The 21685-nt window shown below is 42.6% G+C and overlaps 2 protein-coding genes and 1 non-coding gene across 7 annotated transcripts in view; 1 reads left to right on the top strand and 2 right to left on the bottom strand.

Moving 5' to 3' along the window:
• The window catches only part of bptf (bromodomain PHD finger transcription factor), a 30659-nt gene extending 26975 nt beyond the window's left edge, over positions 1–3684 (bottom strand). For all 4 annotated transcript variants that reach the window (XM_086170925.1, XM_086170927.1, XM_086170924.1 and 1 more), the window contains exons 1-2: positions 2786–3684; positions 1096–1918 (exon numbers count right to left, since the gene is read on the bottom strand). In XM_086170925.1, the coding sequence (XP_086027051.1) occupies positions 1096–1918; positions 2786–3311 (1349 nt within the window). In that variant the 5' untranslated portion in view covers positions 3312–3684. The remainder of the gene's footprint in view (positions 1–1095; positions 1919–2785) is intronic.
• A 646-nt stretch (positions 3685–4330) lies between these two features.
• On the top strand, positions 4331–4412 carry trnas-aga (transfer RNA serine (anticodon AGA)). The gene has a single exon. It is a non-coding gene; the product is annotated as a tRNA-Ser (tRNA).
• Positions 4413–10919: 6507 nt separating this feature from the next.
• The window catches only part of grb2b (growth factor receptor-bound protein 2b), a 40975-nt gene continuing 30209 nt past the window's right edge, over positions 10920–21685 (bottom strand). For both annotated transcript variants that reach the window (XM_086170933.1, XM_086170932.1), the window contains exons 4-6: positions 14727–14849; positions 13879–14050; positions 10920–13181 (exon numbers count right to left, since the gene is read on the bottom strand). In XM_086170933.1, coding sequence (XP_086027059.1) covers positions 12996–13181; positions 13879–14050; positions 14727–14849 — 481 coding nt within the window. In that variant the 3' untranslated portion in view covers positions 10920–12995. The remainder of the gene's footprint in view (positions 13182–13878; positions 14051–14726; positions 14850–21685) is intronic.

Below are 21685 nucleotides of genomic sequence, written 5' to 3' on the forward strand. Positions count from 1 at the left end.
TGATTGTTTGATAAGTTAAATCATAAATCATTTTTTAAAATTTGATTTCGGTTCTGAAAATCCAATAATCATACAATCCAATAATCATACAATCAATAAACCAATTCAAGTGCACGCTATATTAGTCATTTCAACAATATCACAGCTTTAGAGGGGTGATAAATGGCTAGCTGGTTTTGTTGGATTCTTAAGTCTATTGACGTTCTCGAAGGCTACCAAACGATGATCAGCCACCAGTCCGCCCATTCATATATTTGTTGTCATTATGTTGCTTTTACATTTTGCCGTCAGAACTGCAGCAGAAAACATTGCCAAAGCTCAAGTGACATCCGTGTAAAAAGGGGCAACTGTGATGACGGACTATCTGATTCAAGTAAGACCAATGCTGCGGTGTTTGTGAAATGCTATTTCTTATTGACAGAAATGTTAGTTGGAATCTATAAACAGTTTGGCGGCAAAATCTCCTGAAACTGCAATCCAGCTATAAATTGCAGTATCTTTTTTTCTTTAAAAGGTCGGATACAGACCAGACAGAAAATAATGTTTGGGAAGGTGAAGGTTTCTGAGAACGAGGAGCCAGTTACTGGCTTGGAAGTCAGTTTCCAGGAACTTCTAGTCTTACTGTGTTCACTTCCAGTCGTCGAGGGACCTGAAGATCAACTTGAGTGTTTTTTTTTTTTACTTCATGTTTGATAATTGAACCAAAATCTTTATGTATCTGGTCCAACAACAATCTCTCTTTTGCGTTTGCTCCAGGGGCTAGCGAAGCATACGTGGGCCAAAAGCACAGAATAGTGGCATCTTCACAGCGAGCACATTTGCATGAACCTTTACAGGCATACTGGGGAAAAACACACATCAAGATCTGACCTGTGCAGAGACGGTTCAGTGCAAAATTATTATCGGATGAGAGACGAGAGATACCTGGCGATACAAATGTTGGAGGAATCTTTTGGTTGCTCTTAAACCGCGGTCTCAGGCAACAAAATTGTGTCTCACAATTCCTCATGATGACATCTAATGGTTTGACACATTTTGATTGATGCTGATGTGTAACACAGCCTGTGTCGACGGTCAGCGGAAATCTGAACTTACACGATAATCCTTCTGTTTAGGAACCAATATTTCCTCTGATGACGGTCGTATCCAACGGGCTCCTGGCGAATGTAGGGCTTGTTCTTCTGCGCCTCGGTCAAACAGTCTGTGACACCGGGCACTTTGTGTGCGACGCAAATCTCACACTGCCACTCGTCCTCCGGGACCTCCTCCAGCGGAGGTTTTACGCACTCCAGGTGGTAAACGGCAGAGCAGGTCTCGCAGCACAGCAGGTCACCCAGGCGGTGACACACGCGGCAATGGTCATCGTACTGCATGACCCCGTCGGACATCAGCTCCTCGCGAGCAATGTTGGTGGCAAGAAACTGGTTCACCAGGAACTGTAGCACTTTGATCTTGCTTTCGAGGGCCCCGTACGGATACTCGTCCACACTCTGGTACGGCAGCACATGGTGGTACTCTCTGTCACTTTCACAATATGCTCGCAATACCTCGGGCCACGTCATGCCATCAATGAAGTAAAGGGAGGAGTGGACGCTGTCCTTGAGATCAGCAGGCCCAAAGGTAGTATTGGAGGTGTCCTCCTCGCGTAGGATGGCCTTCAACAGGGCAATGTGTGTCTCTGCTATTAAAGTGCATTGTTCCTGGCCGACCAGCGCCGCGCAGAAGTCTTCGAAGCGGAAAGGGGAGAGACGCAGCACTGTGCTGAAGTTACGTAGCACCTCGTAGATGGAGGTGACGTTTAGCAGCTCTTCGTTGGGCACCAGGAGATCCTCAGAAGTCTCCGGTAGCTCAAGAGAAGGAATGTTCTTCTCCTCCAGGATGGGGGTGCGCGGCCGGGAAGCCCGTGGCCGCCTCCTTCCTGTAGGATACACAGACGGCTTCAGTTAAACCATTCTGACACCTGCGGAGGAGCTGAGGAAGTCACTTTTGCAAACTTGTCTGATCAGAATGTCAGGTCAAATCCAAACATGGAGTAATCCCATTTACCTGTGCTGAGCCAGATGTCTAAGTTTTGAATATTTATCTCAAAGCCAAAGAACCTTTTTTCTCAAAGTGGTATCACTCTACACCACATAGTAAAATACAAGCTACTACTACAGGAATTCCTCCTGATATTGCAACATGAGCTTCGGACCGATGCAACAAGAATCTCTTGAAAATTAGTAACTTCTGTTATGTCAAGATCCAGGCCGGTATGGGATGCTAGCCTCGGTCAAGTGGGCTATTAACGTCACATGAAAAGGGGTCTAATGGTGAAGTTTATTGCTCACATATAAAGTGCGAAATTGGAATAATTTGCAGCAAAAGTGTGAGTGATCCCACCGCCTTCAGTGTGGGGGAGCTAATCCTAATGCTAACGTTAGCACGTTGCTGCTAATAATTTGCTTGCCTTTAGCGTTGACATTTTTGAATGCGGGCTCGGGGCTTATACCTTACTATTATCATCATTATTATTAATAGTAATTTACTACGTCCATTAGAATGTGACAAATAGTCACGTAACGTGACAAGGCGGCGAGGTTAGCCGACTGTAGCCACCTGCCGTAGCAGTAAGGAACGGTGTGAGGCCTGTGTTGATACAGACTGCGAGCTCCATTTTGAACAATAACCTCGCTGCTTCGCGTACAAACACAAATAATATCCGTTCGCCACGTCTGACTGAGACATACAGTCCCCGTAGTTGACGTGGAGACACCGTGTGCTGTCCTTCGACGCGTGTATTTACCGGGAGTACTAGCGTGTGTGCTCTGACTGCGAAAGCTACTCTCTGTGCAGTAGCTGGCATCATCCTCCTCCTCCTCCGCCTCCTCCTCCTCCGGCTCCGGCTCGTCCAGCACATCATCATCCAGGCAATCGGAGTCCTCTTTGAGGCCCTCGTCCTCCTCGGACTGAGGTTCCTCCTCGATCAGCTCATCCTCCTCTGACCTTAAGCTCACGGCGTCGTCCTCCTCCTCGCTCTCATGGTCGTCGTACACCACCGCCTTGGACGCGGGCGTCCGCCTCACTCCGCGACCCCCTCTGGTCCCTCTGCCGCCGCCTCTGCCCCGTCCCCTGCCCCGCGTCGCGATGGAGCCCCGCTTCCTTTTCCTGCCCGGCTTAGTAGCTTCCCTCACGGGGCTCTCGGCGTCCTCGTCCCCGCTGTCTCTGGCCCGGGGCTTCAGATTCCTCCTGGGTCGCAAACCCCGGGCGGTGGCTTGGGACCGATCATCGGGCGCTAACGGTTTGGCAGGCCTGCCCCGTCTCCCTCTCATGATACCCGAGGTCTATTATGCTACTACCGTAATGTATGAGTTTTTCCTCACTCAGCCTGCGCGGAAACGGCCCGGACGCGTCGGCTCCGCGGCGTGGAAGCAGTGACGATTCACACGACGCGGCCGCAACCCCTCCCCGTCCCCCCACCCGCACCCCCTCCCGTGGAAAAGAAAAGCTCCCGAGTCGCTCCGGGGTGCGAAGGCTTCAAAACGTTAGCCCAGCGTCCCGCACGGGTTCGCCCACGGCCGCCATCTTTGTTCTCCCCCGCGCCGCTCCGGCTGAACAAACAGCAGGCCCTCAGCAAGCCCGGTCACGTGACCAAGCCTTGCCCGCTGCGAGCTGCCGTGACAAACGACAAACACGTTTCGCGTCATTTCGTCGACATTTAATAAACATTAACATATCAGATTACATATATATATATATATATATATATATATATATATATATATTTATATTTCATTTTTTTTGTCTCATTAAAATATTTAACTCGACGTGTTACAAAAAAAGTTGTGCGACTAAGCCGGGGTGGTTTATGGGATGTGCGGCATAAGTGTAACGTGAGAAATCAACATTCGTTGTTTTTAAATTTCTGTTTCTATTTTAAATTTATATGTAAAACACGAAAGACCGCCTATAAATTAATATGCTTGTGTGTTTGTATGACGTTTCATGTTGTTTGATGTTTTTTCACCATGTTCCTGTCATTGGACATGCCCCCGGTGCAGCGCAAAGTAATTGTACAATGAAAAGGATAAGAAGAATACAAACGTGAATTCGTATCTACGTTGAATTGCTGTTGCTCTGTAGACCAGAATGTCCCTTTTAAATGGACTCCTCAGATATTACACCATAATAGATTATTCTAAAGTCAAGTTTCTGAAATCCAAGCACATTTATGAAAATAAAAACGCTCCATATTACTGTTTACCGAAGCGATAGACATCAAATACGTCATCGGACGTGCAAAGATGCTCGTTTATACTATATTTTCAAATGATCTCTTCGATTAACATGAGTTGTCGTGGCCGAGTGGTTAAGGCGATGGACTAGAAATCCATTGGGGTCTCCCCGCGCAGGTTCGAATCCTGCCGACAACGTATATTGTTTTTATTTCAATCCTAGATTTTGGGGAACATTTCCATGTACCTGTGGATGATTCGAACAAACTGGATTATTTTTGAGGACAACTCAATCCAGCCACCCTGGGAGATCTGCGTTTGAGAGAACAGACCAGTTCCAGGAGTACCAGTTGTACCTGTTAAAGAGAACAGCGCTCCTGGTGGTCAAACAAAGAATATCCATCCATCCATTCATTCATCCATTCATCCATCCATCCATTCATCCATCCATCTTCTACCGCTTATCCTGCGCTCAGGGCATGCTGAAGCTTATCCCAGCGGTCATTGATCGAGGCGGGGTACACCCTGGACATTCACTCACTCACTCAATTTTCCATTTTTTTTCCAACCAAAGAACAGTTTATTTCAAAATTGACATCTGTCAACAGGGAAAGTATAAATGCTGTACCTGGATTAAAGCTGTTCTCTGCAAGATTTGGTGGTATCAACCTACAGGGCAAGTGTGACATCTCACATGCACCTTGGACATAAGAGAGGAGAATGGTGACCAAAATATCAACAACACTTCTCATTTCATGTGCAGTATTAAAGTATCATCTCAAACACTTGCAATTGTGTTCAAATTGTAAACTTAAAGACCTTAATTGTACACATTATGCCCGATAATCTCCATACCAAGAGTGGTATATTAGATAACAGTACATTACAGTGACTGTAGGCAAGTGTTTTTGCATATTATTGCATGCTTATATCTCTTATTTAGTTCTATCCTTACCGTCGTTAACACTGAATTTCCCCATTTTGTGTCTAATAAAGGATGATCTTATCTTATATTTTTCTGATGTGTTTTGTTGTCAGGGTGACTGTAAAAGTTGATAGCGACGCACTAAACATTAAAAGCAGCCAGTAGATGGCAGTGAAACATCATCTTCTCTTATAATAAATGAACGAATGAGCGGTCCTCTATTTCATCGGGTCCTACTTTTTTTTATTTATTCTCGTCATGCTGCACTCTGATGAACAGCGCTTTATAAATATATTATAACTATTATTATTAAAGCATCAATGGTTCTGTAGCTGATCTAAGTGTCTCATTCATTATTTAAAATCTTGTAATAGTTATGGCTTTTTTTTTTTCTCCACCCTGATTTTCTGCTACAATATATACAATGATGCATACCAAACGTTTTCACCCATCCCAATCCTCAGTGATCTCACAGTGCAGTTGCAAGAAAAATAAACTGCCTGGAATAACCTGGACTTCTGTATCATTGTTTTTGTGTTTTTATTGAACACAACCTATAAACATTCACAGGATTCATTGGATTCATTGACTGGTTGACACTCCTTTGGCAGATATAACCTCAACCAAAAGTTTTCTGTTGCAGATTAGACCTGCACCATGGTCAGGAAGGATTTTGGACCATTCCTCCTCACAAAACAGTTTCAGTTCAGCCATAATCTTGTGATGTCTGAAGCGAATTGCTCTCTTAAGGTCATGACACAGCATCTCAGTGAGGTCAGGGTTTGGACTTGATGAACTTTAGAATTCGTTTTTCCATCAGTCAAAGTCACTCGGCTTTTTTGTAAATTTCCCACTTTTCCATGGTAACATGAGATGATCAAATATAAAAAGAGTGCACTTTTACAGTAAAGTGCACAATAAACATATTGTTTATATCTTCTTCTTTTTCTTCTTCTTTCGGCTTTTCCCGTCAGGGGTCGCCACAGCGAGTCAACTTTCTCCATTTAACCCTATTCTCTGTATCTTCCTCTCTCACACCGACTACCTTCATATCCTCTCTCACTACGTCCATAAATCTTCTCTTTGGTCTTCCTTGAGACCTCTTGCCCGGCAGCTCCAATTCAAGCATCCGTCTACCAATATATTCACTATCCCTCCTCTGTACATGACCGAACCATCTCAGTCTGGCTTCTTTGACCTTCTCTCCAAAACATCTAACATGTGCCGTCCCTCTGATAGACTCATTCCTGATCCTATCCATCCTGGTCACTCCCAAAGAGAACCTCAACATCTTCATCTCTGCAATCTCTAGTTCTGCCTGCTGTCTTTTGGTCATTGTAACAGTTTCTAGTCCATACATCATCACCGGTCTCACCACTGTCTTGTACACCTGTCCTTTTATTCTGGCTGAAAGTCTTCTATCACATAGTACCCCTGACACTTTTCTCCACCCATTCCAACCTGCTTGGACCCGTCTCTTCACCTCTTTTCCACACTCTCCGTTGCTCTGGACTGTTGACCCTAAGTACCTGAAATCCTCCAGCTTCTTGATCTCCACTCCCTGTAGCCTCACCGTTCCACCCGAGTTCCTCTCATTCACACACATATATTCTGTCTTGCTGCGACTAACTTTCATTCCTCTCCTTTCCAGAGCCTCTTATCCCTGCCTCTCTAGATTTTCCTCTATCTGTTGTCTGCTCTCACTACAGATCACAATGTCATCCGCAAATATCATGGTCCATGGAGATTCCTGTCTCACCTCATCTGTCAGCCTATCCATCACCATTGCGAACAAGGAGGGGCTCAGAACTGATCCCTAATGGAGTCCCACCTCCACCTTGAACTTCTCTGTTACCCCTACAGCACACCGTACCAGTGTCTCACAGCTAGCATACATGTCCTGCACCAGTCTAACATACCTCTCTGCCACTCCAGACTTCCTCATACAATACCAGAGCTCCTCTCTTGGTACCCTGTCGTATGCTTTTTCTAGGTCTACAAAAACGCAATGCAACTCCCTCTGGCCTTCTCTGTACTTTTCTATTAGCATTCTCAACGCAAATACTGCATCTGTAGTACTCTTCCTAGGCATGAAGCCATACTGCTGTTCACAAATGGTGACTTCTGCTCTCAGTCTAGTTTCCACTACTCATTCCCATAACTTCATTGTATGGCTCATCAACTTAATCCCTCTATAGTTGCCACAATTCTGCACATCCCCTTTATTCTTAAAAATAGGCACCATCACACTTTGTCTCCTTTCTTCAGGCATCTTCTCACTCTCTAAGATCCTGTTGAATAATCTAGTCAGAAAATCTACCGCTGCCTCTCCTAGACACTTCCACACCTCCACGGGTATATCATCAGGACCAACTGCTTTTCCACTCTTCATCCTCTTCAATGCCTTCCTCACTTCACTTTTACCAATTTGTGCTACTTTGTGGTCTACAACAGTCCCCTCTTCTACCCTTGCCTCTCTTTCATTTTCCACATTCATCAGCTCTTCAAAGTACTCTTTCCATCTTCCCATCACTCTTCTAGCATCTGTCAATACATTTCCCTCTCTGTCCTTTATCACCCGGACCTGTTGTACATCCTTTCCATCTTTATCTCTCTGTTTCGCCAACCTGTATAGATCATTCTCACCCTCCTTACTATCCAACCGAGCATACAAGTCATCGTACGGCCTTTGTTTTGCCTTTGCTACCTCTATCTTTACCTTTCGCCGCATCTCCCTGAAGTCCTGTCTGTTCTCTTCAGTCCTCTCAGTATCCCACTTCTTCTTTGCTAACCTCTTTCTCTGTGTACACTCCAGCACTTCCTCATTCCACCACCAAGTCTCCTTATCTACTTTCCTTCCAGATGACACACCAACTATTCTTCTACCTGTCTCCCTGATAACACTAGCTGTATTTGTCCAATCATCTGGAAGCTCACCCTGGCCACCCAGACCCTTTCTCAACTCCTCCCTGAAAACCATGCAACAGTCCTCCCTTTTCAGAAACATTTTGTTTATATACATTAAGATATATATTGTTTATATAGATTAACATATAAAGTGCACGCAGGTGTAAACTACCAGTACTGAGGTGAAAGGATGATAGAGATTTAACAGTATAAAAAACCTGACATGTAGAAATATATGTTATTTGAATTTGAATATAGGGAGTAGCAGCAGAGTAATCTGTACAGTTTAGTGCAAAAATCAGTCATTAGGTAATATCATACAATAACAGGTGAGAAAATGAAGAGGATTTAAAGGCATAAAAAGTCAGCCAGTCAGTATATAGTGCAGCATGATTTTACTGGATTTTATTGGATTTTACTGGAACCGTGCAATGATAGCAATCTGCCCGGGCTCGCATCAGTGTTGTATGTTCCCTCCAAATAGCTCAATTTTAGTTTAATCTCTTCACAAAACATTTTGCTAGTAGAGATGTGGAACCTCCAGGTACCCTTTTGCAAACTTCAAATGTGCAGTATTTTTTTTTTTTGTTGTTTTTTTGGACAGCAGTGGCTTCCTCTGTGCTGTCCTCCCATGAACTTCCTTCTTGTTCAATGTTTTATGTATCAACAGAGACTTTACCATGTACCAGACATTTCTGTAAGTCTGACAATCTAGGATTCTTCTTCAGCTCATCCTGTGGTGTGGTCTTGTAGACTTTACAAGGTCTTCTTGAGCTCTTTTTGAGGGAGACATGGTTCGTGTCAGGAAATGCTTGTTGATAATAATAGCAAACTCAAATCTGCTGTTTTTTAAGGGACAGGGCAGCGTCAACCAACGCCTCCAGTCTCGTTGCATTGATTGGACTCCAGGTCATCTGACTCTTGACACAGGTTAGCAGTTTAGAGAAATCATTAGTCTTGGAGTTCACATACCTTTTCCACCATGCGCTTTGAAAATTGATTATGTTAAAAAAAAACAAAACAACAAATAATTGTTTGTATGGTATTAGCTTAAAAAGCCTATGGTTGTCTATTGTTTGAGTCAGACAAAGATCAGATCACATTTTATGGCCAATTTATGCAGAAGTCCAGGAAATTCCAAGGGGTTCACAAACTTCTTGCAACTGTATGTTTTTTTGTCATGTATTTGATGAATATATATTCATTTATATAAAAACTGCCTTACTTTAAATATAAGTGGGGTATTATTCTGGAGTGCCACCCTCTCATCTGCCCATTTGCTGGCAGGGAGAGAGGGATGGAAAGCCTTAACCTTTGCATGCCAGATAAAGGCCTGTGCTAATGGGTGTTGAAAAAAATAAAAAAGTGATCTGATAACTCTGTCCCAAATCAGACACCTACACGGGGGACACGGATCGTTTCCACGGGATCATGATTCACCGTGCGAGGGACTGAATCGTTAACTTTAAATCGGCGGCGGCCAGCCGGCAGCCCACGCGGTGTGTCGCCAACAGAAAACGCGGGGGAAGCTTTGCACCGCTCACAGATTCTTCCCTGTTCGTGGTTTTGACATATAAATCACTTCTTAAGACCACAAGTCAGTTCTGTTCTAAATGTGTCCAACTGGTCCACAGAAGTATGACGCAGAGGGATTCTTGAAGGTCACCAGTTCACATGGCGATAATAATAATCTCTACCGAGTAGAATATACTCGTTCCTCGCAAATCCTCCAATCATCTTAAAATGTTAAAACAGCGTCGGCTTTTAACCGGGACGCCTTGTTGAATGCTACAGCTGAACCATATGGCAAAGGGGAGGAGAGAGTGAACCCTTGGGCTTTAAATTTAAAGTCAGACATAATTTATGAATTTCATACAGAACAGGAAAAACCCTAGTGCTCTTTTGTTGGAATAACTATATGTCAGCGATGGTTCAATAGAGGCTGCGATGCGAAATGTCTTCTCGGGTTCCATCGATGTCACAAGGATGAATGGAAGCACTGGAGCAGGCTGATAGCCTTCAAAACACAGAATAGGGAACAGGTTTAAAAGGGGACAGAAACACTCAGGGAAGTGTTTGCTCAGGGCAGCGGGGAAGAAAAAAAAAAGGAGAAAGAAGAGGAGGGCACCTAGGTTGTACAGAAAGTGGCACTCGGGAGTGGTGAAGTGAAAACTCGCTGTGCACCAGACCATGGCTAACGTGACGTTAAAGATCTTTGCATGCAAAACGACCCTGGGCTCTCCTGCGAGAAGTGAAATCCTCAGCTTCCTCTTCACCGCCTTTTCAGATGACCTGACACACGCCAGTGCTCTGGACGTCAACAGGGGCGGACAGGTCGCAAGAAGGGGTTCATGATAAAACCAGGCCTGGTGTCCTTAAGATGACATTTGAGGTAAACTCGCCAACGCTAACCTCTGAATTCCCCTAAGATGCAACACTTCTGGATGGGTAAAATTATCCCAAGCGGAGAAAATTAAATCCAGCATTTTTTCTGGTTTCTACTACCAGCCAGACAGCTGAGCCACAAAAATGATCTGTTGAGGTCTCAGATGTTAGGAATGCCTCGTTAGATTTTAAATTTGAAACCTCTGTAGAAATGAAAAGAAACCCCACCATTTATTCAACTGCTGTTCTGTTTTTAGGCCTTCAGCTTTACTTTTGCCAAAATGATATCAATAGATCAATAGCTGTCTCAATCCCACCCCAATGATTCACCATCTTTGTCTCAACATCTGGAAAAGTCCCAAAAAACTCCACTCACAATTACTTTTATCACTTTGGATTATTGCTGACCTCCTATGCTGCACTTGACCTGGATACCACTCGTGTTCAAAAGAGATGAACCAACCAAAAATACAGACCACAAGAAACGGTTTCCATGTTTTTTTTTTTTTTTTTGGTTTTTTAATAAATGCATTTTATTAATTGAAAATGAAACAAAAGAAAAATGCGAATAAAAAAAAAAAAAGAGCAAAAACAAAACAGTATCATTAGGTAAGACGAAGCAAAAGACACTTAAATAAGAGAAGATCTATGGTGGTGGCGAGAAAGGTGAAGGCAGGCTGGAGGAGGAGTGGGAGGGAGGGAGGGAGGGGCACAGTTGGATGAGACAGGCTGGATTATGTACACTATTCCTCAATGCAGGACTGGCAGGCCCCAGAAAAAGGGGAGGGGGCTCAAAGTAGGAAGTCGGAAACACTGAAACACCAGAGAGAAAGGCACTATCCAGAGAGAAAAAAAAAAAGAGCACGGAAACCGAGAAAACAGTAAACAAACACACACACTGGACCGGACCAGGAAGCGAAATGTTTGATAAAAAGTGCTTGACCACACGCCACATTGGACCAAAAAAAAAAAAGAAAGAAAAAACAATGCAGAACAAAAAAAAAAAAAAAAAATCTTTTACATAATTTAAACCGATCTCTCACCTTTTAGCATAAAAGACAATCTCTCAATTTTATGAAATGTTCATCTGTGCCAGCTGCTCATCTGCACTGGTGATTACACAAAGTGATTATCCAAACTCAGCCTCTCTGCTATATGCAGGTATAACAAGAGAACATTCGCTTATGCATGCACATAATGAATTATTCGGAATATGAATGTTAACTACCTGTACACGTCCTCGTATACCGCTCTGGATAGAAGAACAACAAATCTAGTTAAGCGTGTCTTTTTGAGAATCCCTTGCATGGTTGTGTGAGTTCGGTTCTCTGATCGTCCTCCCTTCCCTCATGTTCGTGTCTACGGCCTCCGCCGGCGACACTCGCTGGCCGAGTGAGAACGGCTGCAATAAATACGCCCGCTTGGAAAACAGTGGCTGACCTCTCTTTGAAAGCCAATGGCTGTCGCCAGCTTTAGCGGCTCGACCCTGCAGGTCAATAATCAGCCCCCCAACCCCAACGGGATTACTTTGTCTCGAGTGCTAACCTCTTTTTTTTTTCTTCTCACCACTGTGTCATAGACGTTGAGAAACCTTCTCCAATTGGAATCGGTGGTGCCTGTAATATCACGCCGTCATATCTGAGAGCCCTCAGATTCATCTGGACAATTAGGGGGGGAGGGGGGCAAACAAAAAAAAAAACTTCAAAGAACATTTCAGCACATTCTAGAGCTACTAGGTCTTACTCTGACTAACAAATGATCGAACATAATTTACAAATGAAAAAAAAAAGTTATGAGAGGTAATACAGACAAAAACATACAAATATATAATATATATTCTTAAAAAAATGGATTCTCTCTATAGTTGATTTATTTATACAGCCAGTGGCTGATGTACAATGCTCATGTGCCAATGATCTTAGACATGGAAAGCTGCTGTAGATGGCAGATTTTCTTTTCTTCTTCCTTTTTTTGTAAATTGTTAAAACCATTTCTTTCTTCTATTTTTTTCTCTCCTCCATTCGACCAGAGTTGGGATTTATTGGTAGGCTTCTCATTTAGGTAATTAAAACAACACGCAGCAAAAAGTAAGAAGAGAAAAACAAAAAGAAAAACAAAAGAAACAAACAAAACACAAAAAGGCAGAATGTTAAGGAGAAGAAGACAGAAGCAGCTGTGGGACTTCTAGCGGTTTACTCATTGGGTTATCTTCACGGTCGGTGTGCTACGCTTAAGTTTATCTGCATTTAGAATTCCCTCAAAGACAGTTCAATCCTCACCGAGGCGTTCACTGGGGAGGCGAACACTCTCAGCGCGAGTTAGAAGTTGATTTTGCTCCGCTACCACCCACACAGCACCGCCTATGGCGGCGGCGCGACTCCTGTTTTATCTCTCTCTCTCACTTTCAGTTGTTTGCATTCTTCCTGTCTGCTCCTGATATTGTGGGATGGCGTAGAGGGGTAAAAAGGGGTGGTTGGGGTTTGGATGGGGGCTGATGAGATCAAAAACAATGATCATGACGATGGTTGATGGCTTTTGTGGTTGTTTTACATGGTCTGACTGTTTTACATGTTCCGATTGACAGGCGTGACGTAGTTGCGGGGGAACATGCCCGTCTGGCCATGGCAACCACCTTTCCACCAGTTGGGGTCAGAGTTGTCCAGGACATGGATGAAGTCGCCGCGCCGGAAACCCAGCTCTCCTTCTTCTTGGGGGTCAAAGTCAAAGAGCGCCTGCACATATGTAGGATGCTTTGCGATTCAAACAAGGGGAGAAAGAAGTTTTGAAGACAGATTAGTGAGGGTTTAACATGACAAACGGTCATCACAACAACAGAAAAGAAATAGCTATAATAGCTATAATAAATATCAGTTATTGATCCCCATCAACCCTCATGACACCGAGCCAATAGTCACAACTACCCTGAGCTTGTTTTTTGTCGGATCATTTGTAGACGGACTCGTATGAATTCGCTCAAGGATTAAATTAGGAGAGCAATATGCGTTAGTGCCCAGTTTTGGGCAAATGATTGAATACCTTGTAAAACTTATCACAGAGAGCGTGTCAGCTGTAATATATCCATCGTTCCAAACCCAAGTCAATGAAATGCAACCGTTAAATCTAACTAGGTCGTCACAACAAGGGGCTGTTGTTAACAGCGTTATTGTTACCGACAGTAATTGATTGTCATTTGCAAATGATGAGTAACCTGTTTTGACATTTGTCAGATGTTTAGAAATATTGTCTCATTTCACCAAATCAAATCAAGCGAAAAACGCAGCAAAGGAACAACTCCGTCAGTGTTTGACTTGAGCAAATTGGATAGTGTGACCCTTCCCCCAGACAAGAGCTAAAAATACATCAGACAGTAAATCACTGGAAAGGTAAAAAGCTACATCCATGCCAGGAACTTTCCAGTATGTTCAGACAAAGTGATGTAACTCGTACCTGGTGATGGACCTGCTCGATATCTCGCAGGAAGATTTGCTGATTGCGGGAGACTGAGGTGGAGCGGTGGTAGTCCACCAGTTCGTTGAGGGAATTGAACTTCACCACCCATAGGAAATACTTTCCGGCGCCATCACGGAGGACCTTGAAGTGCTGCACATCATTGCCGAACCTGCGGAGTGTCACAGCGACAGCAGTTTGAGAAATGGGGTTATCAGCAAGTGGGGGGGACAATACGGTAAGGATGGGAGAGGCGCCGTTTCCGACAGGCACCAAAGGTTAAAAGCATTTGGGAGATTCAAACAAATGTGTCGGGACATTGGCTTCACTTATCAAAAACATACAGGTGTATCAGTGAGGGGTGGTTAAGAGTTTTAATCAAATGACTCAGTCGTGCCACTAGGATAGGCATTGGCAACGGTCAAAGTGGGGGCTGGACAGTGCTGGCAGTTAAGATCCGTATCATGCCATCTTTACATGGAACTTGCTGTGACCTGGTGTATCTTTTGGGAGGCTCGGCAAGGAAAGACACAATAAGAGGAAGTAAGCCATTATTAAGCAAATACTTGGGGGGGAAAAAACCAAATGAAGGGCAAAGAGAAGAGTTGGATGCTGGTCAGCGGAGGGAAGTAATGACTTCAAGAGAATAAGGAAGCGGCTGCGGTGATGAGTCAGATGCACAGGGTATTAACACTTATGGAAGCGATCAATGGTTTGGAATCCACAGTAGCTTGGGATTAGAATGTGAAAAATGTATTTAATGGAAACATGGCGGTTGAAATCCAGAGTGGTACATCAGTCATTCATTTACCGCTAATGATACTAATGAAAAGTAATATGGTACTTACTTCACTGAGAGGGAGAAGTCACCTGGTGCACTCTCACTCTCTCTGATTAGGAAGGCACCATCATGCCTTTGTTTATTAAGCATTTCCTCCGCTTTGGCCCGGGGAATCTTCCCAAAGAACCACCTGGAGGAGGAAGAAGAAAAAACAGTGACGAATGACTGACTATTAACAGTCTTCCTGAAGAAATCCAAACTATTAATACAGCTAAACAAACCAACAGGTGTTCAGACTTCTGATTTTGGCCCTGAGTTTAAACCCTTGAGCCATAAACCGAAGCCCTGACCGCAGGCCAAGTGGTGGCAGGAAAACAGGACGGGTTTAGGACACGCAAACATCACATCTTCTGGGGGCCAACAACATTGAATGAAGGGCAGTGTGGTGAGAAAATCACTGCCCCTTCCCACGTGTCAATCTGCTGCCATCAGCTGTGGCTAAGGTGTCCCGCCAATAGGAGGACTGACGGTTTGACTCCCGGCTCTTCCAGACTGCCTACTGACACTGAACCTCCATTTGCTATCAATGGTCTGGTTAACACCTTGCATGGCAGCTCTGCTGCTGTCATTGTGTATGTGTGAATGTGATCCAGTGTAAAGCACTTTGAAGCCACCAGGTATTAAATGCATATGTTCTGAACTCGATATAAAATGTTTTGCTTTGCTGATGCTAATCTAGCAGTGTGGCCATCTCTTTTAGTACAACCTTGCATCAAGTAGATTTTTTTTTTTAACAGGGTTCGATATAAGCAAATGTGTTCACGATAGCCCACAGGAGAGGCTTCTCATTTCTTATTTTATTATACCACTTTTCCTTGTAACTCATGCAGACCACAAACTGAGCTATGCATACTTTTGTATGTCTTCCATTTCCAAACATTTCTTTCCCTGTATTCAGAACGCACCCCTTCATCAAGGTACAAAAAGAAAAAAAAACAAAACAAAAAAACCCCCTCCTGTTAAATCAAAACTTTTTATCCTTCATGTGAGATTTGGTGCAAATACTCATTATCTACAGTGAGTTTTTTAGCCTTATACTAGCTTTCATAGTTGTTTTTGATTCTTCATGAGGAATCAAAATCCATGTTTTGTCTAAACTAAGCTTGAAGTGTGTGTGTGTGTGTGTGTGTGTGTGTGTGTGTGTGTGCTCGTGTGTGTGTATGTGTGTGTGTGTTTGTATAAAAGAACGTGAGAAAGTACCAGACTTGGGATTGTAAATATGTTTAAAATGTAGTTTCCATTAGTTACACCAACTCCCTTCTTAAATCCAAATGAAATGAAATGACCATGTAGTCACCATCAGTGACAGTTTCCTAGTATCCTCCACTGCTGAAAGGAAGGCTGCTGGTAAAAAGTTATCCTCTCCCTGAGGTGTGTCGACACTACTGACTGTTCACATGTCCAAACATGCATCTCGATATACAACATCATGGTGTCTGCTTAAATGTTAGCATCAGCCAGTTTAAATGAGTGCTATCTGTGTTTATGGGTGTAGTAGGAGAGGCTGCATTCCAGTTTTTCGGTGTAATATCACCACACTACCATCTACTCTCCTTTAAGCATGGTATGCCCTGACCAGATCAACATCTCTGTCTTCAACATCTGAGTATGCAAGTCGTGGCGGAGGGTCTTTCTCACTGTTTTGGCTGGCACATGTTTGTGAAATTCAGGCCATTGCTGAGACATGTGCAATGTGAAGGTTTTACACACTCAGGAGGTTTCAGCAAAGCAACTTTAAGACGGGAAATATTGCTGTGAGAGCCACATTTCCAGTGAATTTCAAGCTGCACTTTATCTGTGTCCAGCCATGGTACTCAGATTTTGATCCAGATAGGCTGGCTTGACCACATGACCTCCATTTTAAAGCCTGATTATTGGTAAATAAAACAGATTAGTATACAATTATCACATGGTGGATTCAGTCTAGACTTACTGCTGCCTCCTGTGTCTTGTGAAGAAAATTATGTACTGAAAAGAGTTGACGTCTACGTATCGCAATGAAGATATCTGTACAGGCATAAGGCTGACATTAAATTACAAGTTTTGTAAATGAGAAAATGTCCTCATGTAAAATTCTGTAAGCCTTAAGCATGGCTTCATGCAGCTGTTCTAGCCCATCCCTGGCTAATACATTGCTTTTCTTTATAGCTTTTGATACAGGCAGAGGAATATTACTCAATTTTCTGCGGGATCAATTAAGTATTTCTGCAAAGCTCCCCTTTTTATTTCATCAAGAAAGGGGTACAGGCTCCTGCACACAGGCACTCCTTGGCAATGCGCCCATTACCAAATGTCTTTTTGAGGCATCCCAAAATTGGCTCCGGGAACATGCAAAATTAGCGAGTTGTTCGCCAGTACATTGATGTGTTACAATCCTCTTGACCCATTGTAGTTTGCTTTAGGTTTGCCTATCTAATGGAGCTGAGCTGCCGAATTTAGCGGGTTACTTTTCTCTTATTAAACTTTGTTTTTCAATGTATATATTTATTTGAATTGGAGCGTTTCACATTTCCATGTTTGACCACTGCCACCTTCTCAGAAAAGACGAGACAGCAGTTTCCAGCGTCGTACAGGAAGGACTAACATAAACGCCTCAGTCCATTCTGGATTAAAAGCCAGGTTTTCGGTGCCAAACTTATGCCGTTAAGCACAAGCCATGACACAGCAACTCACAATTTCACCACTATTCTCTCTTGCCATTTCACTCCTCTATATTTTTCTCTCCCAGTCACTGTCATCGCCACACAAGTGCCAGCTACATTCACTCATAATGCAGCTTTTCTGAGTCTGTAGTCAATTATGGCCTGCTCTAATCTGCCTGTGATTGGCTGACACCCTTGCCCTCGCCTTGACCAGTCACGGTCGTCATTCCAAAACCCAACAAACTCGGACCCACGAGGGCAACGAGTGCTGGACCAATCAGTGACGGGTAAAATGTCTCTTTTGCTAAGCAGCTTAGTAGAAAAACTGTCAGAAAAAGAGTCACCTGTAAAAATGTAATCAAAGCCAAAACAGAATAAAACTTGTGCCTATTAATTGGGCTTATTAGTGACCACAGGCATAGAGTGTTGTGATGCCTTTGCTAAAATTATGCAGTGTTTTGTGGGAAGGTGCATTCCTACTTCCCTTCCCGACACACTCTTGCTTATTGTCCAAGCCAGTAGGTGAGCTCCTGTGGTGAGCAGGAGAGCAGCTTTATGCACCAGTCAGCTCCTGCCAGCACAAAGCCGCTCCTTTACTAAGAGTCCTGCAAAGCCTTCATATGGCCATATTTTATCTGGGCCCTAGCCATACTTGACAGGGGAGCTAAGTCCTCAGAGGTGTGATGTGCAGGCCAAGAGCAGAGAACACTCCTTGTGCACACCAACTACTGCCCTATTTCCTTGAAAGGTGAGTCTTGGATGACAAAGGTATCAAAGTAGATTGATACTGACTTCAGTGAGCTATGACAGACAAAGAATCAGTAGGGAGCAAATTGCGATGGTTCAGTCAAGTCCGGGCACCTTAACCTCTTTTGGGTGCCTCATTTTCAGTACGGTGGGTAGGGGTTGGCATGGATCAAAATCTAAGTCGCCACCAGAACAAATGCATCATCAGCCATGAAGATGCTTCTTTCCTGGTCGGTCGTCTCTGGTTATGAAGCATGAAATGACATGTGAATAACATGATTCCTGGTGATATTGAGGCGGACGTCTAAAAAATGTCATGTTTTAGTAGTTTCACAATGTGCTTGTGTCATTTCCATTCTGCTATACCACCTTGATCAAACTTGAACAATGCACATCATAGCAGAGGACATAGATTTTCTGATATCTGCTCAAGGTTGACAAAACTTGTCAACATTCAGTGTTGTCACAATTCAATTATGCAAGCACTTTGATTGCTGTGTGCAGGTTCTTTGACTCTCAATACTGTCAGTGCATGTGCAGCACATTAGAACAAGGACACTCGCAAATAGCTTTTCTAAAGCTTGGTTATGCTTCGGATTAATCCATTGAAGTCTACAAAATCCAGATGCTTTATACACTATAGAAGAACCTCCTTAAGCACTAGAGTTTATTCCCCAGATGTAGGGAGTCAATAGGAATTCCAGCTGACTTCCCTCGTGTTAGAACTGTCAAGTTCATGAGAAGATGTGAGCTAGAAATGGCCTCTTCAAAACCCAACATCTGTAACCAACTTAATGGACAAGGGAAGGAACACAGGTGATGAAAGGTTGATAGAAATTCATCAGATATGTCGTTCTTAAATAAAACAAGGTCTTGAAGTTGCTCTCCTGCAAATGTGTGATAGTGCAAATGATGAGTCCACATGTCTCAGCAATGCTCTGAATTGCATAACCAATTGAACATCGAAAACCTTTGGAGGAAGTGAGGAACAGCCTCCAGGATAGCTGAAAGACTCAGATATGATTCATCATGATGACGCTGGTAATCTGGTCATGACTGGCATGGTGTCTTAGGATATGCAGACTAAATTGTTGAAAAATAATGCTTATGGAACACAATTTTTTTCCGCAAATTATACACTGCACACATTGACAGAAAATAAGACTATTTCTCTAAGAGATGTTAAAATTTAGTAGAAGTTGTGCATTGTATTTTATCTAGCCCATTCCATGTTTCTAAATACAGTACTAGCATTAGTTCAGACAATGGACAAACAGTCCATTCAGGAATCCAGGTTGACATCACATTTATATATCATAAAAATGGAAACACATATTAGAGAAACTAAAATTTCAACTATAAAATAAGATTTATGCTATTAATGCTCCTTGCAGAATTCAGGGCCCATCCTTTTTATTTACAGTAACATCAGCATAACTGGGACAATATCCCCCCAAAAAAGGCTTTACCCAATTAATAAAAGATGCATTCACACCATGACATAACTGAATGAAGTTGGGTCATTCCCTGATTAACTGTGGAAAGAACAGGCATTTTCAAAAGGGTTTTGTTTTGAGTGAAATGTAGCATGGTCACACAAAATTATTGTATGATGCCATCTACAGTGTGCACTGTTCAAGAAAGGAAAGAATCCACTGAATCATGGTGAATAAGAATTCATCATTATCCAACACCCAGCAGTGCTGACAGACACTTTTCACGTATCTTGTTGTGAAGACTTCGGTGGAAATAGCTTCTAACACACTGCCAGCCCAGACTTGCATTAATGCCAGTCTTGAATATCAAAACTTGATCCTAAAAGAAAACGTCAAAAACCTGAAGAAAAAAAAAGAAAAAGAAAACCCTCTTGTGTAGGATTTGCCGACCCAGATGGTCAAGAATGGTAACGCTTGTGTCTGAGTTCACAGAAGAACGTTTTTCTTTTGGAATCAAAGTGAAGGGAGCAAACGTTACAGGCTGCTGTTTATACCGATGAAATGCTGTAGGAGAAAGGAGAGGCAGGTAGAGAGAGCTTACTAATGTGTTTTTTTGCTAAGAGATTATTAAGACTGCATTTAGTTTCCGTTCCTGCGGCGTTGATTTGAAAAAGATGAAAACAAATTCCTCCACAAATTCTGCACAGATAGACATAATTTCATTTTGTTTCACAACTGCTAAAATTATAAGCCATATCATATGAGTTTCAAATTGGAACTGTAAAATGAGTGACAAACTAAAAATTTTCTTCGCTTGGCTACAAAAGAATTGTGTGTCTTTGTTTTTATGGGAGAGGAAAGACGATGAATAACACACATTTTATATTAGCTTTCATTAAACTCAGATAATCAGAAAATATTACAGTATTTGAAAGATAGTAAATTCAGTTAAGCCTTAAACATGACATGTAGTAATATGAATTTTATTCTCCTTTTTTCCATGGAAGGGTGTGAAAGTGAGGGGGAGGGAGCAAATTATATCAAGGGCAAAATCGGCAATGCTGTCTCGTAAAGAAAGTCTTACTCCCGAAGAAGCTTGATTTCCATTTAAACAATGTATAAAGCAAAATGTTTTGTTTTCCTCCCTAAATTTGTTTCTCTAAGTTAGATCCTCAAAAAACAATCACTGTGAGACATGAGCAAGGAAGACTGATGAGAAACAGGGGAAGAGAAGGCTCTGACTAGTGTTAATAATTTAGAAGGGCATTCAACTAAAGATGACATTCTTGGCTCATTTACATGTAGGGGGAAATCAATAATGAAATGGCCAAGTTTTTATCCATTTTGTATTGATGCTTGGCAGCACACCGAGCCTGCGCAATTTGTCCCCCTTTCTTTCTGATAAACGTCAAATCAGGTCAGTTTTCAGGGGAAATGAAACAGGATGAGGGCAATGAGCACAAGTGTCAGCCACACTTCACCTCTGGAACGAGGGATAGGCTAAACTGCTTTCACAAAAAAAAGCATTAGTCACAAACCATAATTTGATGTTTTTTTTATTATTATTATTATTATTGTTAATGACAGTCTAATACATTTCTTTCACCTTTATGTTGTATGTTGCTCTACCTAAAAAGAAAAACAAACCCTTGCACTCAAGTAGTGCTTTTTTTCCCCTGCACATACTAAAAATGCTCACTGGAACTTCCTGTCCAAATTCCTCATAAAATAAAATGTTGCCGGTTTTCTTGACCTGTGAAAAGATCGCTGCCTCTGCTTTGGTCTCTTGCAGTGGACACATGGCTTAAGTCTGTGAAATCTCATAGCTTTCTTTGCTATTTTTAAGAAAAGCATATATCTTCGTAATTTAAAAGTATTGGTATTTTCCAAAGTTGGCTACAAAAATGTTGATCTAGAGAATTTCTTCAGATGTCAAGGACCTTGAAGTTTTTTTTGCTGTGACTCAACCTCAGCTAATGCACACGGACAGTTGCTACCTAATGCTAAACGTCTAAAAAAAGATCTAGTTTACAACTGTCACACATGAATGATTTTTCTTCACTAGGCTCTCCATGTCACTCTGGCTATCTGGAAACCTTTTGCTATATTTTTAGTTTAAACTGAATTCAGTGATGGGAAAA

The sequence above is a fragment of the Fistularia commersonii genome, chromosome 23 (assembly GCF_037954325.1).
Source record: "Fistularia commersonii isolate RoL2024-O1a breed Wild chromosome 23, RoL_Fcom_v1.0, whole genome shotgun sequence".
NCBI classification, from domain to species: Eukaryota; Metazoa; Chordata; class Actinopteri; order Syngnathiformes; family Fistulariidae; genus Fistularia; species Fistularia commersonii.